The following is a 27,532-nucleotide window of genomic DNA, read 5'->3' as shown; positions in this document are numbered from 1 at the left end:
CATAGCTCAGGAGCAGCGATTCGGTTTTGGGTGGAATTTTACCAACATTGTTTTTAAATCAAAGTGAGCCTGGCTCTGATGATGTTTAAGTTCCCCCAGCCTGTGCACTTTTCCCAGAGGTGGCCAATTAACATGCTGCTGTTGGGAGCCTCAGCCCCACTAAGGAACACAGGCAGTGGGACACAGTTGGCACTTCCACTAGGACAGCTGGATGCTACTGATTTGAGTAGGCAATAGGGAGAGTTCTTGGTGATGGGATGTCTTCTGAAGGCTTCTAAAGTTAGTAAAAATAAGTGTGGCTCTTTGTGGAATGGGAAACTCTTTGCCCCTTTACTCACCGTTCTGGCCCCTGATTCCGGCAGCTCCATTGAAAGGCGATTTTACAGGGGCCTCATTGATCCTTTGGCTCAGTTGACATAGGGAGGTCACCTCCATGCAATGAGCTGTCTTGGCCAGTGACCCATTCACCAGATAGAAGCTCCCACTGGCATTATCAGCTCTCCCTCAAGCAAGCACTCAACTGGTTTTAATTTGCTGCTGACTATTGCTGGGCACATCGACAGTGACAGTCAGACCAACACTTTAAGGAGATTGATCCAAGAAGCCATTTGCAGAAATTCCCTGCCCACTAACCTCCAAATCTTCCTTGCACAGACATTGCGATTTTGCCTTAGAGACTGTAGATCATGAATTCAAGTCAAACTCTGCAATTTTAGTGCATGATCTGAGTTAGCATTTCATTGAGGGAAGAGTTATGCAACTTTGGAAGTCTCAACTTAAAGTTACATATGAAACCGCGGTGCAGCTACTCTCAGAATACAGTAAAGGAATTATTCTGGTGACTAGATTAATATCTATCCCTCAACTAACATGGATGAATCGCAGTTAACCAATGGCTTATTGTTATTCATGGAATTTTGCAATGTGCAAACAGCCACCGTTTCCACAGCTGAAGTGACAGCACTTCAGAAATACTTAACTGATCAAGTTTAATTTGAGATCGCTTAAAGTAATGAAAGTAACTAACTCACTGTTGTTCTTTACCTTTTCTTGGTAAACAAATTACTTCCAGTTTATAGTCGCAACAGCATTTTCTTCAGTTCTTTGCTTAAACAACCATTGCAATGTAGATGTTAAGAACAAAATTTGAGGGAATTATCTACTAACTTTCCATCGTCAACTGTAAGAGGCAGGTGCAATCTACAATAGGAGGTAATGGGAAGTCGTACTCATGGAGCCAGAGACTCATACATGCATGTGTACACCTGCACACAGTATTAAATCTTAGTTCTCTTTACAAAGTATAATTACTGCTTTGACTATTTCCCTTCAATTCTATCAACTAAAATAGTTATTTTAAAGTAAAGATTTCATGTTTCTTTGTTTCTGAGGGAGATGTGATAGAGGAAAGAACTAAACTTCTGAATGGGAATTAAATATTGAAAATTTTCTTTTAAATTCAACCTTTAAATAAAACAACAGCAGACATTAATTATGGGACTGTGGTATTGCATTTTGAATATATAATTTACACACATTACAAAAGTGAATTTTAGCATTAGTTACACAGACAACATGATTATTGTTACAGTACGTTACAGAATATTACTGATGTGCTTAAAATAATTGATAAAAAAAGTTCTTAGAATCACAGACTAGTTGCGTCACAGAAGGAAGCCTGTTGGATCTGTGTCAGCACTCTGTGAGAATAATTCGACTAGTCCTAGTCCCCTGTCCTGTCCCTATAATCCTGCAAATGTTTGCACTTTTGTTCTAGACATGATTAATATGCATTACACAACTGCTACATCTTTTAAAACAAGTACTAAACTGCTTTTGACATGTTGTCTCAGTCAATTAATAATTTTTCTTTTAAAAAAAAGACAAGCGCAGCTTCCCTCATGAGGAATTGTGAACATCTAAATAATTACACGAGGAAAGAGCACAATGCAACAGTACACAAAGCAACCAGTGCTGTACATTACGTAAACATACATATTTAAAAAATATAGTGAACTCTCACAAGAGGAGTGAAGCATAAATTAAACAGTTGTATAATAGAACACATCAGCAATTTCTTTTTAAAAATTGCATGATGGGTGTTCTCCACATTAAATAACAATAAATAACTGTTACATCAAATTCACACCAATTATACTAACACAAATAAATTATTTCAGTGCTGTGCCTTAACATTTTCACAATTTAAATTTACATTGGAATGTTTTCTCCCTCATAACGGAGACCCAATTAAAATCTATACATTGTAGAAAAGGATTATCTCTTTGATTCCCAACTTCAAAAGGGAATGGTAGAACTGACGATGCAGAATAGGTTTCTGGTCATTTTGATTCCATTGGCCCAGCTAAGTAAGTGAATAAAGGTGGTACACATAGTAGAATTCAGAATAACACCATTGTTTTTCTAATGAATGAACAAATCCAACCCACTCTATGGCTCCTCCAGGACCATGTAGTGGGCAAGAAGGATCCTTTGGCCTACTGTGGCTCAAGTCAACTCCAGGAATGTACTTAGATTCAAAAGGGACACCAATAGTACTCTTCCCCTACCCCCATTATCCCACCTTATTCCTCATATCTGGGCCAGCAAACAGGGCTTGGAATTGGCAGTTTATACTGTCCCCTGAGAATAGAAGGATTTTTTTTGTCCAACCTGGGATCACATGGTCTTTGCTGGAATCAGAGCTGCCCTATTATAACATGTGCCAAATTTGTCACGAGACAGTTTCCACAGGAAAATGAATGTTTAAATGTTAAACGATAAATAATTTTGACTTTTGTGTAACAATAAGCTAAAGAAGCAAATGTATATCTGACCTATCAATTGACATTAAAAAACATCAAATTCTACTTCTTCAATTGCTGATTTGTTTACTTGTGTTTTTTTTTGCTTTTTCCCCTCCCTTCTTCTCTTTCTTGAAAGCATTAGACACCCTCCGGATGTTGTTGTTATTGTATCTTCAAACTCTTCCCTTGGAGAATAGTGTGAAGTCATGGAAGGATCTGCAGGTTGATTTAGCAGTCAGACAGGCTTTGCGTCTCTACCCCTCCTTCACTGCCATTAGCAACCTCTTTGTCTTTGGCTCTGAGCACTCTTACAATCTGTTTCACTTGCTCCTCTTCCCCCTCTGTCTATAGCATGCAATAATTCTGTTGACAAGTTTGCAGCCCCTTCCGGTTCTGAAGAGTCAATACCAGACTCAAAGTGCTAACTCATTTTTCTCTTCACAAATGTTGCCAGATTTGCTAAGTTTCTTCAGAAGTTTCTGTTTTTATTATCAATGATTAGTATCCTTCTGATGCCACCCAAAATTTGGAACTGGTTGCTGTCTCGAAAGATATTTCTTTTGATTCAAAGATTACCGCTAAACCAAATTTTACATCAGCGATTGTTCATTACATATGAATCTGAGCACTGAATGCTATTAACACAGCAATAGAGCTTCCAGGAGACTTTGTTGGATAGTTGTTTGAAGTGGGAACTCTGGTTGAATTTTCAAACTTTATCCCCGGAAAACTGAGACAATTTCTCTTCCAGGATTTCTAACTAAGACCAGGTAATTACTGGTCAGACTGGAGCAATCTTTTATTAACTGAGTTGCAGTATGGGAAATTTCCAACTCAAAACTGACTCTGTCACTACTAACTAAGTTTTAGGCATTGTGTACAAAGGTTCTAAGAGTTATGAACTTTGTATAGACAGCGAATAAAAAGGTAGTATTTTGGTTAACACATCTCTGTAAATAGACATTAGGAATACCTTGCTCTATTTCATGTGCTGCCAGGATAGCAGAGATATACATCAACACCTGAGCAATGTACAAACCTGAAAATGTGTTGCCGGAAAAGCGCAGCAGGTCAGGCAGCATCCAAGGAGCAGGAGAATCTTGCCCTTCTTCATGCCCGAAACGTCGATTCTCTGCTCCTTGGATGCTGCCTGACCTGCTGCGCTTTTCCAGCAACACATTTTCAGCTCCGATCTCCAGCATCTGCAGTCCTCACTTTCTCCAATGTACACACCTGTTTTAGGTCATACCATAAATGCCAATGAAGGTTCTGACTAAGTTTTGTTTGAATTCTGTTCCCATGGAAAATAAATTGGTTAACAATTCAATCCATTTAGGTAGGGTCTTATTGAAAAGGTGCTTGCTACCTCATAGTTTTCTGAAGCATTGTTTGAAATTGGAGACTAATCCAGAGAAAACTGGCATCAACAGTGTCCAAAGGTGTTGGTTTCCCTTCTGCTGTACCAGACAAAAGTGGAACATAAACCAAATAATAATTTGCAGGAATGGCATACACAGAAATTAACTAGTGATACTAGAACAGTATAAGGTTATCATACTATGTAGGGGAATAGGAGGGACAGGGCGGGGTGGAGGGGTGAATGACTTACTCCAACCTGCCCTAATAAATGATTTTTGAGTGTGCCATTTTGGTGAGGCCATTTATTCAGTTAGGTTCAATTTGATTCTAAATACCAATATGTCCCCTCCTTTGCCTGGGTGAATTGAGACCTCTACTCATGTCTTCACTGAGTTAAGGAGGAAATTTCTTACTTACAAGGTTATACATGATTGGAAAAAAAATTGCCAGGAAGATGAATACAGCAATTTGATAGTAGCCTTGGAAGGGTGAGTGCATTTGGAGGGATGATCTCCAAAGGACTGAATGATCCTTTCTGATCCATGATTACTTACAGCTGCTTCATCTGAGGTCATCTAAGCATAATTAAAAGACTAAGACTGGCATTTCTCAGTCTGTATAGTTCAGCACCACTTTGTGCTTTTAGTGGAGTGGCTATGTTTGTGGGTTATTAATAATAGACATCTGGATTAATAATACAAATAATGACATCAAATCTCCCCTTGAAAGTCTGCCAATTTGAATTCAGTTGATAAGAGATCAAAAAGTGTAAAGCTGGTATAGGCGCACATGACCATGAAGGTGCTAGACTATCTGACAAACCCATCAAATCAATTAACATACTTCAGGAAAGGAAGCTATCTACATTTACCCAAGCTAGCTTGTTCATGACTCCAACTTCACACTAACTTGGTTGACCTTTGAGTGGCATAACACACCTCTCTACTCCAGGAAACAATAGGAGACCTGCCAGCACCACTAATCTCGTTTGGTAAATAGGAATGGCTTGAAATGTGGCTTTGGCAACAATGCATTTATCCTGGGAATGAATATTAATAGAGTGGTTGGCAAGGGTGACAGTGAGGCAACTCAAACAAGCTTTGGCCCATTTAGAAAGGGGCTGATAATTGAGCTTCACTTAAGATGGGGGAATAAAACGTGCAAATTAACACATCATTTATAAAATTGCACATTCTCCCATCTGCAAATAATTTCTGATTGGGTAGATCCCAGCATTGGTGTGCTGGCATGGGAATTGTAGATGGTTAAGCAGAAACACACTAATGACTCCACTGTTGAGTGTGTGAGATCACGGGTAAGATTCAACTTTGTTTAAAGCCAAACACCACATGCGCTTTTTTAAAGATCCTAGAATTGACCAGAGGAGCAGTAATCCCAACATCTGAATGACGTACTGTCCTTTGATCCTAACCTCCAGCAATTCCAGAGATGCAAACCACAAACTCATTTGGATATTTTTAGTTAGGAGTTAGACTGTCACTTTTCCAGTTTTGGAGCAGACAATTTGTTTGGATGTAGGAAGTCTGTTCATTTGAAGATAAGTTTTTAAATCTGCCTTGGAGCTGTCTCCTGTGATATGACTCCTTTAATTAGCGACGATTTCAGGGTTTTTGATGAACTTTCATTTTGAGCAAAGCAAATATCAGAACTCAGACTTTGAACCCATTCCCTTTCTTTGCTCCTAATTCCCAGGTGGCAACCTGAAAATGAGAATCTGCTGTATCATCTGCAAGCACCACATTAACTATTAAAGTCTTGTTCCTGCTAGGCTATGTCAAATCTCGAATACACTAAGTATGTGCATGAAGCAAACCATTTCTTTTCAGACAAAAAGTTCACAAACCTGTTCTTTTCTCTGTGGTTCCATTTGCTCTATTGCAATATTAATCCAACAGACAAGGAGTATACCAAGTAGAGTCAGGGTAGATGATTTAACTTTTGATCAGATATTCACCTAAGTGAAAGTCGTAATTTGATATTATAATTAATTAGAATGATTCACAAAATCCAATTCTCTGGGTTACATATATAAGACCATGAGACATAGGAGTGGAAGTAAGGCCATTCGGCCCATCGAGTCCACTCCGCCATTCAATCATGGCTGATTGGCATTTCAACTCCACTTACCAGCATTCTCCCCGTAGCCCTTAATTCCTCGTGACATCAAGAATCTATCAATCTCTGCCTTGAAGACATTTAGTGTCCCGGCCTCCACTGCTCTCTGCGGCAATGAATTCCACAGGCCCACCACTCTCTGACTGAAGAAATGTCTCCACATTTCTGTTCTGAATTGACCCCCTCTAATTCTAAGGCTGTGTCCACGGGTCCTGGTCTCCTTGCCTAACGGAAACAATTTCCTAGCGTCCACCCTTTTCAAGCCATGTATTATGAACTTTAGTGAAAGGTCCCAGTCTCAAATTTTGTTTTGGAGTTTCTCGTGGGCATTCAGTCTGGCCCTGATTCTATCAGGAATATAGAGTTGTATAGAATTATTTTATCGCTTCCCCATGACCATACAATTCCTAACAGCACAGCCATTCTACTCTTTGTTCTTGTGTTGCATCAGGTTTGTTATTATTGAGTGGAATTATATCATATTTCAATCAAGGATTCCTTGAAAGAGTCCCATAGGAATATTAACTATCTCCTGTAGGTATTAGACCATAGGAGCAGAAATTAGGCCATTTGGCCCATCAAGTCTGCTCTGTCACTCAATCATTGCAAAGAGATAATGTCATTAAACACTATAACAATCACCATGGCACAAGTTCCTCCCAGGGTCCACAGAATGCTGCATGCTCATTGGCACAATTGTTCTTCATTCCATTCTTGAACACATGAAATTCCCTCACCAGCCAGCTGGTTTCTTTTACTGTCACATGCACAGGAGTGAATGAGTGAGTGAGAATGCACTGCTCTGTGCAGGATCACAATTGAACACCCTAGAATCAGTCACCGAGTCCAACTGAACAGCCACAAGCAAGCAAAGCAACAAACGTATTGCAACACAAGGCAGGCTTGTGTTGGAATGTCAGATTCCTTGGGAGGGACAAAATGATTTGTGAAATCAATGCACCAGCTTGTATCCATGGAAAGGGTAGCTCCATTGATCTCATTTCCATGCAGTTGAGGGATGCATCTGAGGTAGGCAACATGCAGATGTGTGTCATCTTCTGCTTTCCCATTCTCACTAGTCTGGGGCAATGTATCTGAAGCTCTCCCACTGGGTGCAATACCAATGTGCACTTCTTTGGTCCACAAGATATCTTCTGCCCACGCTTTGATTGTTCCCAAACTGACATTGGTGTCTGCTTTAAACCAATGCATACTAGCTACCCTTTCCCTCCTTTTCTCCAAGTATGTTTTCATTTTAGATTAAGACAACACCAAACAAAATGACAAAATAAAAAAGATTCTTACTCAAAAGTAATGCATTAACATTTTCTCAGAAAACATTGTTTAAATGCTGAGGGTCTCATGGACAGGCGGCATCCCTTTGTCAGTTTCCCATATCCGTTTTTGCACTGAACAGTTCGGGTCTGCCAGCCAGTATCACAGGTTCTGGAACATGACAACCAGGGTCCTGTTGCCCACTTGGGAAGGTTGGATTGTGCAGCTAGAGTTTTGATGGCATTTTCATTGGCTGAAGGCAATTGTTTCCTAGGAATAAAATAGCTGTAGCGCACATCAAGTGGTTTCCCAGGATCAGTGGCAAGTATCTGAATTATCAGTGGCTCCTTTAATGGGCCATAACCCATTGAATGCATTTGATCATCCTTTTGGCTCCACCCGCTGTAGTTGAGCACTGTGCCATTTAGATCAATAATCGTTTCTGAAGTTGAGATCATGTACTTGCCGTTGAAGAGGTAATCCCCATTCTTCCGTTTAACTGCTAAATAAGCAGTGAACCGCTGCTGACCCTTTGGCTTGTATTGCCGCACTTTGATGTGTGTTGCCCCTGCAGGGATTCTTGTTACCTCTCTGTAACCCACACTAAATGAACAAAACAAAATTAAGATGAAGTTTGCATGTAAGAGTGATTGCATAATTTGCCAAGAGTTTACTATTTCTATGTAATATACACAATCTTCTCTTTACTTTTAAAATTAATGCAATTTTTCAAGGCCTATAATCAAAACAGGGATTATATTTTCCTGTCAAACATACATAATCTTCCTATTCTCATTCTACACACACAAAGTCTATTACGCTGTAACATAAGCTAGGTGCATTATTCCATTACAATTTCTCTTCTACTTCTGTTTCCTGACAATATACACATGGTTTGTTATTCTCCTACAGTATATTCAGGATTTGCTATTTATTGCGGAACCATGCCTTATTAAAAATGACATTATGAATTATTGGTTGGAAGCCTCTAATTGAATTTTAACAAAAAAAACTGAAGCCATATTCCAAGGACTTGAAATCACAATCCAAGATGGCTGAGTATTGGCAACATGGTGCCATTTCCATTCCAAAGGCAGCCCACTGGCAAAGCCTCTCCAGGAGTAATTGCCTTAAAGAAGTATAAATTTTTGGCTGTTAGCTAAGCATCCACACAATCTAACTCGACTAAGTGGAGACAAAACATTAGACATCATTTAGACGGTGTGACTCTAGCCAGGAAAGGAATTTGTCCAGACAGCATCTAATCATTAAGCCATTACATTTGGCTCTTTATATGCAATGTGCTTAAGCATCTATTTAAAAGCAAGAGTGTGTGTATGTTTGTGTGTATGGCCACAGCACAGAGACTGCAAAACACTCTCTGCACTTGCAAGCATATTCTTTTTCAAAAGAAAAGGAATAAACTTGTTTCAGTCAAACAAAAAGTTGGAGAAGAGGATAACCATCCTATCTCCTCTCAACTGGTCACAACATATTCTTTTCAAAATAATATTGATGTAAATGTTGGGGAGAATGGGGAGCGATGCATAAAGCCTCTGGTATTTTCTACAATGTTAGATGCATATGTATACAATCGAAACTTGCTTTGGTTCAGATATAATCTTCGAGTAAAAAATGAGGTCTGCAGATGCTGGAGATCACAGCTGAAAATGTGTTGCTGGTCAAAGCACAGCAGGCCAGGCAGCATCTCAGGAATAGAGAATTCGACGTTTCGAGCATAAGCCCTTCATCAGGAATGACATTCCTGATGAAGGGCTTATGCTCGAAACGTCGAATTCTCTATTCCTGAGATGCTGCCTGGCCTGCTGTGCTTTGACCAGCAACACATTTTCAGCTTGGTTCAGATATAGTTGATTAAAGCAACCTGTCAGTCAATGCTGTGTCACTTACTGGTATCCATGGTAATTGCTCTCAACTAAAGCTATAAATATGTACAACCTACAAACTTACCAACTCCTGCATGCAATATGACTACATAAATGCTTACCACATGGAGTCATACACATAGAAACAGATCCTTTGGGTCCAACCAGTCCATCCAAATATAATCCCAAACTAAACCAGTCCTACCTGCCTGCAGCTGGCCTATATCCCTCCAAACCTTTCCTATTCATTTATTTATCTAAATGTCTTTTAAACATTGTAATACGTCCACCACTTCCTCAGAAAGTTCATTCCACATGTGAACCACCCTCTGTGTAAAAAAAAACTGCCTCTTATGTCCTTTTCAAATCTCTCTCTTCTCACCCTAAAAATATGTCTCCTAGTCTTGAAATCTCACATGTTAGGGAAAGGATAACTACCATTACCTCAATCTACCCTTCATTATTTTATAAATCTCTGTAAGGTCACCTCTCAACGCCCTAATGAAAAATGTCCAGCCTATCCAGCCGTTCTTTATCTCAGTTACTTTAAAAGATGCATTAATTTAAAACAAATAGATAACTTATGGAAGTAATGAACAAGAAACTTCCAACAAATGTAATGAGCCCACTGTAGCCTCTCTGATGGAGAACAAGAGAGATGTCAGGAATTACTGTCAGCTTCTGCACAAGTGCAAGATCCTAAGGTTAGTGGTTAAGATCTCAAACATGAGTGCCCCAGTGAAGAGTGGGAGAGTCCGTTGATGTGACATGCTGCACCTGGACACACTAAATGTGTTGTGAGACAGTGTGAGGCAGTCAGTCTGTCTGTGCGGCAGTGTGAGTGTTTTAGCTGTGAGGGCTGCACATCTGGATCATATGTTTGTTAACAGAATTGCTAACAGCATTCATTTAGATGGGAGAGATTATCATCTGTACGGTTCTATCTTGAAAGCCTCTTAATTTTCAACCTTATGTATCTCAGCATGGCAAAGCTGGAATTGGACTCGACTTTGATGACCCTGTGGTCTCAATAATTATTGTATTTAAACTAGAAATCAGGCGGAAAAGGATTGGGTGCTTCAGTCAGTCTGTCTGCCACACTGCGGAGACCCGTTTGAAACTGCTGCCATTTATTTTTCATAGCATTCCTCTGAACACTGGAATTTCCTTAAATTCAACCCATAGGAGGTGTCTTTTCCATAAACTGTGGCACTGGCCAATGTGCACCAGGGCGGACCTGCTCAGAGTGTAATAGTATTTAACCCTTCCCTTAATCAACCTTAACATTGCAGAATCTCAAAATAACACTCTAAGCGTTTACATTTGTACCAACTGCTGTAGACCAACCTGATGCCTTTGGGAGGCTATAATATCCTTTAACCCTTTTACTGCCCAGCACAGATATTTATTCCTAAAAACAGTGTTATGTTCCCCAACACTAGTTAGATGTACCCCTATGCTCACACACACCCAGTGACTTTGGCGATTTAAATCATTAAATAATCCCATAAAGCTGCTCAATCCTCACATGCTACTTATGATGACATTTCAAGGAAGGTTGGCAGTGGCCTAGTGATCATTGTTTATATACGGGCACTCACGGTGAATTATCAGGTTAGCAGACCTTAAGACTTATTGCAACTGGACTCAATTCTGGCTTTATGTTTTAGTAAATTGGCCTCTATAGTAAGTGATGCTGTTGCTTAGTGGACTCAAGCACCTGCCTAGTAAACAGAAAATCCTGATTTCAAATATTAGAAGATGTGCCTCTAGAAAGTGCTCAGAGCTTCTGCTTCAATGTCGTTGAACAGTATCAGAGATAAGATCGCTCCGATTGATCAAATTGGACCAACATTATGACAAATGAGATGTCATCAGTTACAAGTGGATCTCCATGTCACAGGCAAACTTATTGAAGCTTCATGAGTGAGGCTAAATTTGGCATCTCAATGTCACTCTAACTGAGATCAATGAATTCAGCACAGGACATGAAGTAACTTTGCAGCCTTCTCAATTGCGGTACATCTTGGTGCCACACCACCTGGTCCACCCCAGCAAGCAGTTGAAGTGTCTATTACATAAGGAAATACAACTGGAGGAATGTAGGTCAATAGGAAACTACAAGGACAGGACTGGAATATTTGGAGACTGGTTTGTAAACAGCATTTCCTCTCTTCTTGACAATTACCGTTAATTAACTTATCTTAAATACATCTAACTGCTGACCTTCCTGCACTTTTGATGATGTCTGATCCAAGCATTCATCCTTAATTTAAGAGAGTTTAGGGTCTATTGGGAAGTTAAACTTCAGGCTACTTTCCCAGAAAGAAAAGCTGTTCTAGTTACAATTGGTTTGACTAACCACTGAGGAGCAGATCCACACTGGCACTCAGCAGATTGTTAATGTCTCTTCCTGTTAATAGCCTTCCCCATCCATCTTATTTTCCCAAATGGACTCAGTGCCAAGGTACCGATTAAATAAAGTGCTGTTTTAAATTTAAAGGGAGTTTTTCAGCACAAGTACTCTGTAAATTTTCCAGTGAAAGAAAAAAAAGGACAGTTTGATCTTTTGCTTTGGAGTGTAATGCCTTGTGCATAGTTGGAACATACATGTGAATCAGGTTAGGACAAGATCAAGGTCAATCATCTCCCACTCCATTGTGAAATAACTGCTAATTATCACAACCTAGGCACATAAATGAAGAAGTCTAGCTTGAAAAGCATATGGGAAATCTGCAGATGCTAATTGAAATATGCTGAAAATAATTAAGAGGAAAATTGGGCGCCACGGAGGCACAGTGGTTAGCACTGGTGCCTCACAGGACCAGAGACCTGGGTTCAATTCCCACCTCGGGCAACTGTCTGTGTAGAATTTGCACATTCTCCCCGTGTCTGTGTGGGTTTCCTCAGGGTGCTCCGGTTTCCTCCCACAGTCCAAAGGTGTGCAGGTTGGGTGAATTGGCCATGCTAAATTGCCCGTAGTGTTACATGAAGGGGTAAATGTAAGGGAATGGGTCTGGGTGGGTTGCTCTTCGAAGGGTCGGTGTGAACTTGTTGGGCCGAAGAGCCTGTTTCCACACTGTAAGTAATCTAATCTAATTAGGTAAAATAGAACTGGCGATGTATTCCAGTACCCAGCAATAACATGTATCATTGACCTCTAAACCCATAAACTATGATCTTAGAAAGATGCCATTGACGTTAATGCTTTCAAAAAGAAAATATTACAGAAAAACACACTGATGACTCATAAGAAATCATTGACACTAATATTCACCTCATATTTTGACATAATGTATTGGTTCAAATTACCTTCTCTTGGTAAAACTTCGCGATACTTTCACACAAGTGGAACCATCACCTCCGCAAACTCCACACTTGTCATACTGCAGCTTGGAGCCAATAATACCATCACAGCCAGTCCTGACACAACGTCCCCGCACACATACCGAATTGCTGTACGGCTGACATTCCGTTCCATCTGTTACCTGGAAACAAAGTAAAACAGAATTCAAGAAAGGAAGCTTCTAGCTTTCTGGTCATTAATAGTTGGGGAGTTCACAACTTGAGAAATGCTGAAAAATGTCACATTTTGTCAAAGCTTCTCATTAGCATACACAGCAAGAATACCAATTCAAGAGAAATACCAACATTTATACTGCATGGAGACTGCTATTTAGTTAGAAAGTGACGGTTAGAGGTGTTGCCATGGACAAAACATCCATTAATGATGTTTGACATGTATAATACCACATATGTAGGCCATATATCCAAAAGACTGACTGATCATCTCAAGTAGTCTTCTTCATTAGATAAGGGAGCTTTACATTGCATTTTGCTACACATTATACGGTTTGTTTTTAAATTCTAATTCTAGGACTCTCAGTTAATGTCTTCACTCAGTTGATATGTGACTATTGACCATATCTATGACATAAACCTAACATCTGCTGTCCTGTAAAGCTGAATAAATATTATTCGGCCATAGAAGAAAGACTCTGGGCCAAAAGGGCCAGGTATATGAATTATTTTCTTTAAGAGAGTTGGGCCATCAGTAGAGATCTCCACATGCTATAGCTGTGAATAAAGTAGATGCTTTGCACTTGCTGATGTGAAGTCTACGTAAAGGACTAAGATGTGAGTTGTGTAAACGGCACTCTGATTGCAAAGTGTAGCAGTGAAAAGGAGCTAAATCAAAAATCAATGACTAAGTGATCAATGTTTGGATTTTAAAAACTTGTTCTTTGCAGTAAAAAGACTGAGAGTTGGAAGGAGTTTTGAGGCTGAGGAAAAGTAAAATAGAGACTGCAATAAGTTTTGATATCAACACAGTGAAGGTGGACAAAGACTTTGTGGAATTGTTAACCCCAATTTTAGACTGGAGTTTGATGTAAGTGGGAGAAAGATGGGCAGGTGGCCATCACACAGTGCCAATCATGGCATTAAAACAACAGATGCAAGAATGCAGCAGCTTTGTCTTGGCCACTGTCTCCTTTATAGCTCAAACAGAGCCATCAATCAGTGATCTCACTCAAACATCAGACTGAGGTATTTGTAAATTTAAATGCAACAGCAAGTAAAGTTCAAAGCAGCAGTAACTACAGTAATAGTTACAGGATATTGGAAAAACTGTGATGGAGAGAGCTTCAGTGAGGGAAGGATCATCTGACATACAAACTATTTCTTGAAGCTTTCCCTACAAAGTGGTAAAGGCAATTGTTATGCAACAAAGAAGGCAACTGGCTTCTCAGAAGCAGACAGCTTAGCGACTCTTCAAGGTATTGCCCTTCCTTGTATTTAAGCTGGTTTCTTACTTGCGCATTTTATGAGTATTCAGTTAAACCAGCAATCGGTTGTGAGCCATACTCATTTGTAGTCACTCTTCTCTCCATCCTTATTTATTTGACACTAATAGCAAATAAGGAAGCCAATAAGGATAAAGGTCTACAAAAACACTGACAGTATTGATTTTGGGCACGTCATCTGACTTGTGGTTACAAATCAGTATTTCACACTGGGTGGGGAGGGAATGTGTCAAACCTATTTTCAACAAAGCGCATGCTAACCGCCCCGAGAAACTTTAAATAAATGGCAGTGATACATTGGAATTGCTAAAATCATTGGCAAAATGCTAAGCCACAAATGCTTTCTTCAATTACAGGTGAAAAGAGCGAAAACATTAACACATTAACACCATTTTGAACTCTAAATTCCATATAACACGTGTGGTAAAATAGATTCCCTATCGATCAGTGGGCAGCCCCTTAAGTTATTCCATATTCTGTCACAATAAAACTTTTACTTCAAGAATACTTAAGAAAAAAATAAAGTTTTGTGTTTATAAAGATAAGAAATAGCAGCGCCAAGGAATAGAACCCTCTTGTTAAATGACCTCTTTATAAAACAGATATGCAATTCTGTTGCACAGTGTAAAGTGAGAAAACTTCCTGTCATTTTGCATGTTAATTCCCAGCCAAATTATTGCACATCAATTTCCATTTCCAAAAGAGAAAGTTGAGAGCAGATTTGGTAAACATGTCTAAAATCAGGATGTGCAATGGACAGAGAGATTTGGAGGATGGGTTGAGAATTGGAGAACACTGATTTAAAGTGATTGACAATAGAAACAATGGCAGCATAAAGAAAACTTGTGTCACACTGTGAACGGTCAGGAATGCAGAAGCTCAGGGAAGGTTCAATCAGAGCATTCAAGAAGGAATTGGACAAGCATGTGAAGAGACAAAAGGGCTGTGGGAAAGGACAGAAAAATGGCACTAGCTGAGTTTCTTCTGCATAGAGCTGGCATGGACCCACCACATAGACTGACTTATAACCATCCCATGATTCTTCTCTGCATTCACCAGTGCCTTGTATGGAGGTTTAGTGCGAGATTGCCGCTGGTGGGCTGAGACTATGCCAAACACTTTTGAAGAACACAGGAAATATAAGGAACAAAAGGTTATATGAGCCTGTTGCAAATTCAATAAGCTCATGGTTTATCTGATTGTGTCCATCACTTTCCTGTCTGATCAGGAGAGAGGGGGAAATCACCAGTGGCTGAAGTGTTTAGTGGATATGGTCTAAGCTGGTCTTACTGGGGCCAGTGAAGCAGTTCAACTTCATGTATGTGTTTTTAAAATTACCTTCATGGGGCTTGTATTTAGACAGCTTTTTTTTAAGCTGCCTTTGGTTATTGCTTTCATGTAAATCAAATTCTCGGACACAGGCGTACACTCAGGCTGCATTTAACTTGACAACATAAAGGATACAGTTTGTCATGATCCAAACTTCACATATTTACCTTCTGAGAAAACACAACATAATATCCTGTTCCCTTTGCTCGACAGGTCAATTTACACACATCTGCGGGGATCACGCCAGCGTACTTTGGAACCCATTCCACAAACGTCTTGACTCCTTTGGCATCAGTCTGGTACCCATTCCGTGCTTCACATTGCTCATGACGAAAAGATTTGCCTGTTTGAATCAAAGGATTTTAAAAAAATTATGTGTTTGATTTATTAATTTTATTCATTATGACAGAGCAGTTCACCTTTAAATAAAAATATTATACAAGCTAACCAAATATTTTTCACAAACTGCAGCAGCAACTACGGTGTTGTGAGGTAAAATAGGGAGAAATGACTAGAGTCTTAGAGTCATAGAACAGGGAAACAGACACTTCTGTCCAACCAGTCCATGCCGACCACCATCCCAAACTAAACCAGTCCCACCTGCCTGAGCTTGGCCCATATCCCTCTAAACGTCTCTTATTTAAGTACTTATACAAATGTATTTTAAATGTTGTAATTGTGTACCGGCATTCACCACTTCCTCTGCAGGTTCATTCCACACATGAATCAATCTCTGTGTAAGTAAACTGCCCCTCATGTCTTTTGTAAATCTTTCTTCTCTCATCTTAAAAATATGCCTCCAGCCTTGAAATCCCTGGTCCTAGAGATAAGAGACCTGATTCCCCATATCTATATCCCTCATGATTTTATCAATCTCTCAGTTCATCCTCAACCTCCTACACTCCGATGAAAAACGTCCAGTGGAGTAAGGCTAACAATAGTCTACTTGGAAACAATGAAGAAGGTTTTTCTAGTGCTCTTCCTATTTTGCCAAACTGCCTCAGTCAATAATTGCTTCTCTCTCTTGGTTTGGTATTAGGTTTGACCTAGTCTCACCTTCACTGTTTCAATTACAGGCTCCTCCTTGTAACCGTATCCACCCCACTGATATTTGAATCACTACCTAATCTTCTTCACTGAACCTGAATCCAATTTTCGGATACTGGACTCATTTTCACCTTCATTTTCAATACTGCTGATGTCTGATACCTTTATGCAGCCCCTCAAGATTGTTCTCCTTCTAACCTGACTGCCTTCTCTTTGATAATGGTTTCAGGGTGGAACAGTGGCTCAGTGGTTAGCACTGCTGCCTCACAGTGCCAGAGACCTGGTTCCATCCTCAGGTGTCTGTCTGTGTGGTGTTTGCATATTCTCCCCACATCTGCGTGGGTGTCCTCTGGATGCACTAGTTTCTTCCCACAGTCCAAAGATGTGCAGAATAGATGGATTGGCCATTATAAATTGCCCATAGGGTGCAGGCAAGGTGGGTTAGCTGTGTGAAATGCTGGCTTGCAGAGGTGGGAGGGATGCTGTTCGGAGGGTTGGTGAGGACTCGATGGGCTGAGTGGCTTGCTTCCACACTGTAGGGATTCTATGATTCTACACCTAACATTTAAACCAATTGAACTTTCTAATGTTATAATCCCCTCCTCTCCAATAACTAAGTTTCTTCTACTATCTATGTGCTCTCCTTAGTATTAACTTTCCCTCCTTTCCCTACTTTTTCCGTTGCATAATAAATCTTCCAATAACTGCCAGTGTTTGAACTTGCTTTTAAACGTACTGAGCTCCCTTCCTATCCTGATGCACTTCATTCCACATATAATTCGCTTGTTGGAGTGCCATGAATAAATTGGCTTCATGATGTCTCACACACTCACTGTGTGGTATTCTTCCAACTCACTGCTTTGTAGACACAGTAAGAATTTTAATATTTTCCACTGTTTTGGAAATGCAATTGTTTTTTTGACTAAACGACCAGAATTTAAAGTATGGTCATGTAAACAGTCGGCTGGAAAAAAAATCACTTTTCTGGCATTTTACAATCAGACACTACATGGTAAGATGCCAAGACCAATAGGATCTGATGGCAGACTCAAAACACGAGCCACCAATAAAGTTTAAAAAATGCAAACAAGTTTCAGGGCTCTGAAATGAGCAAATCCATCATTCCCTTCTCCTTATGCTGTGAATATCTTCAAAGTACATTGTAATTTAACTTATTTGCAAATGTAAATTTATTCAGAAGGTCAGTTCTGATAACTTTTTAGTTCATATTTAAAGACAGCATTTTGAAAACTTTGATGTACTTTTGTTTTTCTTCAATGGTCAGATTCCTTTTGGTGAGATCAGCTTGCCAAGTCTGAAATCCATCATTTAATACTTGCCAGGCCCAGGCTTATCCCAACCACTTTATGCACTGCTCACCTCTAACTATTTCCAATTACAGATGTTATAAGATTGAAACTTCATTATATTCTGTTCCCATTCAATATGATGTTACTTCTCAAGATTTTTAATCCAGTTGGCTATTCCATGGTATCTAGATTTCTGCCATAAAGCCATGGGAATGTAGAGGGTGGATTGATTGCTCCTACCTCCATTTTGGAATGTCTAATGAATACAGTTAGAAATCCTTTACCTACATCTTTAGTATTATCACAAGACTATTAATCCAGAAACTCTGCTAATGTTCTGGGGACCCATGTTCAAATCCCATCATGGCAAATGGTGTAATTTGAAATCAATTAAAATCTGGAATTAAGAGTCTCATGATGAACATGAAACCATTGTTGATTGTCAGGAAAAGCCCACCTGGCTCACTAATGTCCTTTAGATTAGATTAGACTTACAGTGTGGAAACAGGCCCTTCGGCCCAACAAGTCCACACCGACCCGCCGAAGCGCAACCCACCCATACCCCTACATTTACCCCTTACCTAACACTACGGGCAATTTAGCTTGGCCAATTCACCTAACCCGCACATCTTTGGACTGTGGGAGGAAACCGGAGCACCCGGAGGAAACCCACGCAGACACGGGGAGAACGTGCAAACTCCACACAGTCAGTCGCCTGAGTCGGGAATTGAACCCGGGTCTACAGGCGCTGTGAGGCAGCAGTGCTAACCACTGTGCCACCGTGCCGCCCACCGTTTCCTTCCCCTTTAGGGAAGGAAATCTGCCATCTTCATCTGGTCTGGCCTAATCCAGACCCACTACAATGTGGTTGACTCTCAACTGCCTTCTGGGTAATTATGTGATGCCCACTTCCCATGAATGAACAAAAAGAAAGAATTGGTAATTCAACTATCTTGCAAGTGGACTGACAGTAAAACTTAAAAAGACAAGTCAGATGAAATGGTTTACATGTATTTTCTTTCTCCTTTCTTGCAGCCAATGGCCAGGACTGGCTCAGAGTACTTCCAGGACTAAGTTCCTCCAACTGCTGGGAAATCTCCCAGAAACCAAAGGGGTTTGCACAGTACTTCCAGAAAATGAGGTGGCACAGTGAGCACTTCACAGGAAATTTCTGCTGATCAGTATGGCTCCTTGGATTGCTGCTAGTTTCCAAGGAAATATAAAAAAGCAATTTCCTAGGCCTTTTACTTCTGAAGAAAAGTGGCACCAGAGTTGGAACATTAACTCAGTTCCTCTCTCCACAGATGCTATCAGACCTGCTGAGTTTTTTCAATATTCTCATGTTTGATTGTAATTTTTTTTTGAGCTTCAATAGGAATCTTTGTTATTAAGATTCTTGTCAGCTGGTCGAAAGGCTACTGGCATCACCAATGATGGGCATGCCGATCAAAACGTCCCAAATTCAATGCTTGCATTTTGGTAATTTGAATCATCTTTTTAACAACAAGACAGCCTAATAGGCCTCAATGCCCCTTGGCTGGAAAGTGTGGGGTGTGGTATGTGTGTAGGGGTGGGGAGGAGAGAGAGGTAGCAAACAAGTCCAGAATCCTGTGTTTGATCACACCACTTTGTTAGAAAGGGCACTGCATACAGAATGGTTTCAGGTTCAATCTTTGATCATCAAATCACCCATAGGTAGTAAGATATTAAGCATTGAGAAAGGCTACTTGGGTGAGATGCAGAAATCTGACTTCAGCTTTTTAACCCTGTTGGGCGAGGCCCTCGGGAAATACAAGGGAAGGAGAGCAAACCAAGCCAAAGCGTTATCCCTGATTGGCATATTTTCATGTCCAAGAAGAAGAAGAGACATACCAGTTTGTGGGCAAGGTGTCACGTTGCAGGATCGATGGATGGCACGTTTCCCCACGCAGTATTTGCCGTTATTTCTGGGGGCAGGGTTGTTGCAATGTCGACGGGAGAACTGCACACCCCCGCCACATGTCCGGGAACACTCTCCCCAGGAACCCCACGACCCCCAGTTTCCATGAGCCGAAGCCTGTAATTCAATCAGCAACAAATGTAAATCATAGACCGTCGTTTGCACTTGGAGGAGTTAACAAAGTGTCAGCAAGAATTCAAGAATTTTCAACTTTGCTGGCACAAGACGTGTGGATTGTTTTACCAACAGCCAGTGTGACCACTTAATGAGAGACACTGCAATATGGAGTTCACTTCTCTCAGGGCACATGGTTTTTACCTTGTTCCCCGCATTGTTGAACTCAAATTCAATTATAATGCTCCTGGCCCAAAGCCAGTGGTTCCCAGTTGCCATTATACCTCCCAGTACCTTGGCCCATGGAATTTTTCATGCATATTTAGACATTGGCTGTCTATTTCTAAGAGAAGAGCATTTCAGTTGAGCCCAATTTGTTTTTAATAATGCTTAGAAAACCTAGCTTGATGCTGCCCTTCCTTTTCCACCTAATTAATTCATCCACTGAACCATAGGGGGTGCTAGACCTAAAAAAATCCAACATTTTGAAAATGCAATCACTTGGAACTCAATGAATCGACCCAATTCTGCTTGTAGGTCCTGAAATTATATGTTAGGATAGTAACACGTTCATCTTTGCGAATCTCTGCTCCCTACTATGGAACAAGTGATTTGAGTCCAACCAGTCGCACTTACAACTCAACCATGATGCAAATTCATGGCCTCAAGATACTGAACCTGATCTGATAGCCACAGGGCCAGGCATCATGAGGACTGTGAACTGAGAATTTGCCAATGTTTCTCTATTAAACTATTCAGATGACATTTTGTTTTATCCTCAGGAACAGGAGAAAACCCACTGCTGTTTGGCAGTCAGCATCAAAAGGGATCTGTGGGAAAATAGCTTTTGCGTTACGACATTGGAATGAAACAGCACGTTGTTCTGTAACTTACTAGTTTTATTTCCATTGGAATGGGGCACCAGAATCTCTGTTTGTTGCATTTTCGATTCCAGACTGGCACTGGAATGGTACCAGCTGCTTGAACAATCGGTGCCTCAAATATGTGCCTTCAATCCCTCAAACATCAGAATATCATGTGTGTGTGTATATATATATATATATATTTCAATAGAAGTTAAACTAAATTCAGCACAATGGCAACTTTGAGGCTAATGTGGGAATCTCTCCATTCCAATCATTCCGTGTTGCTTCTCACTTCCTCTACTCAAGGTGGAAACTTGTCTTTATAAACGCCCAAAACCACATAAATGCATTTTTGATACTTGAGCCCAGACAGCCAGAGTTAGCAGTCCATTCAACTATGGAACACCTCGTGGTTACATCTGATTCTATCTTCACTACAAACATGCACACACACACACACACACACACACACACATATACGGACACAAACACACACACAGACTTACACCCACAAATGGACACACACACGTGACACGAGACATACGCCAACACATCGACATACAGACACATGCAGACATATGAACATATGGCACACAGAGACACACACAGACATATGGACACAAATACACACACATGACACACAACACACAAGGATGCAAACACACACTCAGAGACTTGCACACACAAATGAGCACACGTGGCATGAGACACATGCTGACACATCAACATACAGACACATACAGACATAAGAACTATAGCACACAGAGACACAGACACACGATACACACTCGCATACACACACACACACACACACACACATTGTCTAATCAATGGTGTAACCTCTGGACTTCCCACTCACCGAGTAATGTCTCCGTTTGGTTTTGTCCACACACTTGCCGTGGAGACAGATCCTCCCCTTTCCACATGGCGTTCCCTCGACAGCAGGGAGCTTCTTAGTCATGCACACCATTTGCCCCTGTCGAATGACAGCGCACCACAGGCGGGAACAGACATCCATTCCCGGACACACTGTGTACTCTGGCCCAAAAGCCAGCTTGCACTGACGAACAGCATCATAGTTCTGGCCTGGAAGCTCCTCAGGTACATGCAGGGGCTTCTGTGGAAGATCAAGGAGGCAATCCCCTAGAAAGGAGAACACTCAGCACATTGTAAAAAAAAAACCTATCCATACATCGAAAAAAACCTGAAAAATCCAACAAAACCTGGCTTCCTGGATGGCTTACTAAGTGTGACAGTGAATCGATACACATGTAAAATTCTTGCACTGCCATCCAGCCAGGAGGATTAGTACAATTAGTCTCAAAACAACTGAACTAAATAGAAAGAGGAAATATCAACTTGGATTCCTTCTTCTCTTGTTCACCAATACAATAATCTTTTGCAAGTAATTGCATTTTTAAATCCTTTTCATGGGATGTTGGTGTGTCACTGGTAAAGTCTTCAATTGTCCATTCCTGATTTTCCTTGAAATGATGGCTTGGCCATGTCATAGGCTGGTTCAGTGTTAACTACATTGCTGTGTTGCCAGTTACCCACAGCCCTAGCTCTTGTATTGTATGGATTGTTCCCAACACAGCCAACCCATTTTCAAATATTCAAACTTTTTGTGAGTAAATATACAATGAAACAAAAAAAACTGCAGATGTTGGAGATCGAAAGCAAAAACAGAAATTGCTAGATAAACTCAGCAGGTCTAAGCAACATCTGTGGGCAGAAAGCAGTGTTTTGAGTCTAGTAACTCTTCTTCAGAACTGGAGGCTCTCTGGTCTCGACATGTTAACTCTGTTTCTCTCTCTTATCGGATGCTGCCAAATCTGCTGAGTTTCTTCAGCAATCTTTTTTTAGCATTTATCTCTCTCAGTCTCTCTCTCAACTTATCATCAGCTATCTCTTTGTTTGCCTATCCCTTTTTTCTCTCTCTCTTGGCTCTGTTTTAATGTACTCTATTCACTACACTTTCCTCCACCACAATCTGTCATCAACATAAATACCACACTTTCCCTTTCTGATGAATGTCACTGGTTTCGAAATGTTAAGTCAGTTTTCCTCTACAGATGCTGCCACACCTGATGGGCCTCCGATTATTAGTCCAGTGACATGGCTAATATACCACCAGGGTCACATTCACATGTACATAAATAGGCACTTAGAGGAACTGATGCCTGTGAAACTGTGCCCCTTAAAGAGATCCGGCACTACCAGGACAGAGTGGCAATAATTAGAATAAAGGAAGCAAAATCTCATTGACTTTTCAATGGTTAAAAAGATGTGTCATTGAACAGATAAAATAAATACCATCCAGTCAGTAACTTTGTTGTGCCCAACTAACCTTCAAATAAGTGAAAAGAACCAGATTTATTCAATTCAAGAATTACCATCATTGACATGAGTTAGATTCCTTTGAAGTGATGGAAAGTAATATCCTCCTATTGTGTCAACATCCGCCACTTCCAGGACAGAGCCATAGCATCATTCTAATCTGCATCTGGCATCTGTTTTCACCTCAGGATTATTGTCTGTCTTTATTGTCCTTGTGGTATCACAGTGTTTCCATTGCCCAATTGAGCTATCAAACTGCTAACTTAGCACCAACTTGTGCTGAATTACAAGTTGTAACTATATCCACCAGAGACTTGATTTAGAATGCCCACAACTATTCCCCAGGTTCTAATGTAATGTACTATGGACCCCTTTGGGTCACATGAGATAAACGAAGAAAAGATCTCTCTTGTCTGCAGATGGTCAAAGTCCCAAAATGGCTACCTGAAGAAGGCAGGTAATTCTCTCCAACATTTTTCCCTCAAGAAGAACTACGAAAGAACTTTGGTTAACTGGTTAATCCAGAATTTTCCAAAGTGAGAGCGGGATCCCATTGGGGTCATGAGTTGAAACTTTGGGGTGCTGAGCTCTGAGCTATCAATGGAAATCATGGGGCTCTGACCAAGTTAGAGTAGTTGTGTTTCCAACTCCTTTCAGAGCTCCCCTTACTCCACTCTCACCATGAGGACTTACCCATGAGGGCTGCAACAATTTTCAACCCTTACAGTATGGTCACAGTGAGAGAAAAGATTTGGGAAGCACTGGGCTAGTCACTTCACTTACATTTGTAGTTCCCTGCTGGTTGCAATTAGCTGCTATATTTGAATATAGAGTCATAGAGAGTCATAGAGATGTACAGCATGGAAGCAGACCCTTCGGTCCAACCCGTCCATGCCGACCAGATATCCCAACCCAATCTAGTCCCACCTGCCAGCACCCAGCCCATATCCCTCCAAAACCTTCATATTCTTATACGCATCCAAATGCCTCTTAAATGTTGCAATTGTACCAGCCTTCACCACATCCTCTGGCAGCTCATTCCATACACGTACCACCCTCGGCATGAAAAAGTTGCCCCTTAGGTCTCTTTTATATCTTTCCCCTCTCACCCTAAACCTATGCCCTCTAGTTCTGGACTCCCTGACCCCAGGGAAAAGACTTTGTCTATTTATCCTATCCATGCCCTTCATAATTTTGTAAACCTCTATAAGGTCACCCCCCAGCCTCCGACGCTCCAGGGAAAACAGCCCCAGCCTGTTCAGCCTCTCTCTGTAGCTCAGATCCTCCAACCCTGGCAACATCCTTGTAAATCTTTTCTGAACCCTTTCAAGTTTCACAACATCTTTCCGATAGGAAGGAGACCAGAATTGCACGCAATATTCCAATAATGGCCTAATCAATGTTCTGTACAGCCGCAACATGACCTCTCAACCTCTGTACTCAATACTCTGACCAATAAAGGAAAGCGTACCAAACGCCTTCTTCACTATCCTATCTACCTGCGACTCTGCCTTCAAGGAGCTATGAACCTGCACTCCAAGGTCTCTTTGTTCTGCAACACTCCCTAGGACCTTACCATTAAGTGTATAAGTCCTGCTAAGATTTGTTTTCCCAAAATGCAGCACCTCGCATTTATCTGAATTAAACTCCATCTGTCACATCTCAGCCCAATGGCCCATCTGATCAAGATCCTGTTGTAATCTGAGGTAACCCTCTTTGCTGTCCACTACACCTCCAACTTTGGTGTCATCTGCAAACTTACTAACTGTACCTCTTATGCTCGCATCCAAATCATTTATGTAAATGACAAAAAGTAGAGGGCCTAGCACCGATCCTTGTGGCACTCCACTGGTCACAGGCCTTCAGTCTGAAAAACAACCCTCCACCACCACTCTTCATCTTCTACCATGAGATTTAACCTTGCTAATCAGTCTCCGCCTTACTGAAGTCCATATAGATCACATCTACTGCTCTCATCAATCCTCTTTGTTACTTCTTCAAAAAAATATGTGATATCATCCACTAAAGTTAAGTAACAGCTCACCAGTTGTGAATCATTTTAAGACATTCTGAAGATGAAATAAGGCTCCATATGAACGTTCAGGTTTTCTTGCTTTTTTACACTCAATGAAACAAATGATGATTGAAGTATTTCCTTGTAATTCTGTTTACACCACATTCTGTGCTCATTTTACTTTATGTTTTATTTGGATTCTCCTTTCAGGTTTCCTCCTTCCTCCCCTCAAATTTTCGGCTTGAAAATAGGGCAGCCTCACAATGCTGTGATCGCCACTGGAGGATAGCGGAGATCCCAAATCACCCAAACCAGCATAGGGACTGTTGGCACCCTTCTGATCTACACTGACCTTCAAGCTAAGTCCGAGTTGCATCAGCAACATACCCTTTTAAAACCATGTCATAGCTATGGATAGTTATGGCAGTTGTTCCAACCTGTATCCATCACATAGTTGACCAGGAATCTCTCCCACACTTTCCAGCTGCTTTTAGAATGTGTTTAAAAGTTTACAAGTTGCTACTTAACCAGTTTGGCCACATTACTAAAGTTTATTTGTTTTTACAGTAGGATTGAACCTGCAGTCTTATATCTCGGAGTACCAGAGTAGACTATTAAATGAGTTGCATCTGACAGTGCCATGATTGACTGAGCTGAAAATGTGTTGCTGGAAAAGCGCAGCCGGTCAGGCAGCATCCAAGGAGCAGGAGAGTCGACGTTTCGGGCACGAGCCCTTCTTCAGGAATTATTCCTAAAGAAGGGCTCAAGCCCGAATCATCGACTCTCCTGCTCCTTGGATGCTGCCTGACCTGCTGTGCTTTTCCAGCAACACATTTTCAGCTCTGATCTCCAGCATCTGCAGTCCTCACTTTCTCCTCCATGATTGACTGACTAAGCCATGTGGGACTGGTTATCTTACGTACAAACAATTCAACTGAAGTGAGATTGCACTCTATTGACATGGCCTAAGCGAGGTTTGACACGTGACTATTTATAAAACATAGGAGCTACTAAAACACAAGAGGAACATAGATAACATTGTTATTAGCCCATGTGAGGATACCTACCATGACCGTCATCAAAGAACTCTGTTACAGTAGCAGAAGTGCACTTTGACCATGGTTTGGAAGAGTCAATGCTGGTCAGAATTGAAGACATTAGCCGCTTATCTTCTGTCAAGCCGTACGACTCTTCGCAAAACTTGGAATCATCATGGGACAGTCCTAGGAGATGTCCTTTGATCAACAAGAAGTAGGTACATTGTTACCTAAGCATTGTCTTACTTGATGCCTCAGTTTAAACATTATTCCATCATTTTGATTGTAATGCACCTTTTGGTGAACAATCTTATTCAAAAATCCAAACTAAGCATCACTTAGCACTGCTTCTATCCCTTTTAGGGCTGAATTGTTGCCTGGTATCCTGGACCTTGGACTTTTTGCTTGGATATTTTGGCATCTAAGTCAGTATGACATATCATGTTCCCAGAGACTTTCTCCAATCCTATTCTCGGGAACCAGATTCAAGTACACAGAGGTGGTTGCATGGTGGCACTTCTTTTGATTAGACTATGAGAGGGCGCAGAAGAGATTCATCATGGTGTTATTATGGAGGAGAGGCTCTGTATATGGCGAACAATGTGACTAACTCATTACAGTGAAGAATCATAGAATCCACAGAGTCACGGGGTACAGAAAAGGCCTTTCAGTCAATTGAGTCCATACCACGAAAAATACTAACCTACACTTGTCTCATGTTCCAGCACTAGGCCCATAGCCTTGAATGTTATGACACTTCAAGTGCTTATCAAGCGACATTTTAACAGTTGCGAGTTTACCCACCTCAACTCCCCCCAAGGCAGTGCACTCCCCTACCATCCAAGTTTAAGAAATACCTAAAGTGTTGATGTCAAGATTTGGTGATGTAAAGTTGAAATATCTATTTCCATTGTTGGACCTCTTAAGCATTGACCTGAAACCATCAATGCAAAACGAGAGGCATTGTAAGATGGTTTTCTATGCCGAGGATGGTGTATTGCCTATTTGATATAGTGGTATATAAATATCCAGGTAATTTGTAAAGTGGAAGTAAACAAACAGTGCGAATAGAAAAATCTTTAACATGTTCGATAAAAGAGTAAAGGAATGCGAATAAGGGGATTATTCTTGCAGCAAGCTGATACATTCGCAATTTGGGTCTCCTTCTTGTAGGAGGTTTGACCCTAAATTCAGCTCTGTTCTACCCTACGCCTACACAATGAGGCCAATCCCTCTGTCTATTTATTTCTTGAATTTAGAACCTGATT

General features: G+C 40.8%; 1 protein-coding gene across 1 annotated transcript in view; it reads right to left on the bottom strand.

The window, feature by feature from the left end:
- Positions 1–1,492: 1,492 nt before the first annotated feature.
- Positions 1,493–27,532, bottom strand: part of LOC132821196 (A disintegrin and metalloproteinase with thrombospondin motifs 5) — a 39,971-nt gene continuing 13,931 nt past the window's right edge. Inside the window, exons 3-8 of the mRNA XM_060833838.1 lie at positions 26,295–26,462; positions 21,733–22,016; positions 19,827–20,010; positions 15,765–15,940; positions 12,776–12,951; positions 1,493–8,180 (exon numbers count right to left, since the gene is read on the bottom strand). Of these exons, the coding sequence (XP_060689821.1) occupies positions 7,622–8,180; positions 12,776–12,951; positions 15,765–15,940; positions 19,827–20,010; positions 21,733–22,016; positions 26,295–26,462 (1,547 nt within the window). The 3' untranslated portion in view covers positions 1,493–7,621. The remainder of the gene's footprint in view (positions 8,181–12,775; positions 12,952–15,764; positions 15,941–19,826; positions 20,011–21,732; positions 22,017–26,294; positions 26,463–27,532) is intronic.

Source organism: Hemiscyllium ocellatum, chromosome 12, assembly GCF_020745735.1.
Source record: "Hemiscyllium ocellatum isolate sHemOce1 chromosome 12, sHemOce1.pat.X.cur, whole genome shotgun sequence".
NCBI lineage: Eukaryota > Metazoa > Chordata > Chondrichthyes > Orectolobiformes > Hemiscylliidae > Hemiscyllium > Hemiscyllium ocellatum.
This window is presented reverse-complemented; position numbering and strand designations above follow the sequence as displayed.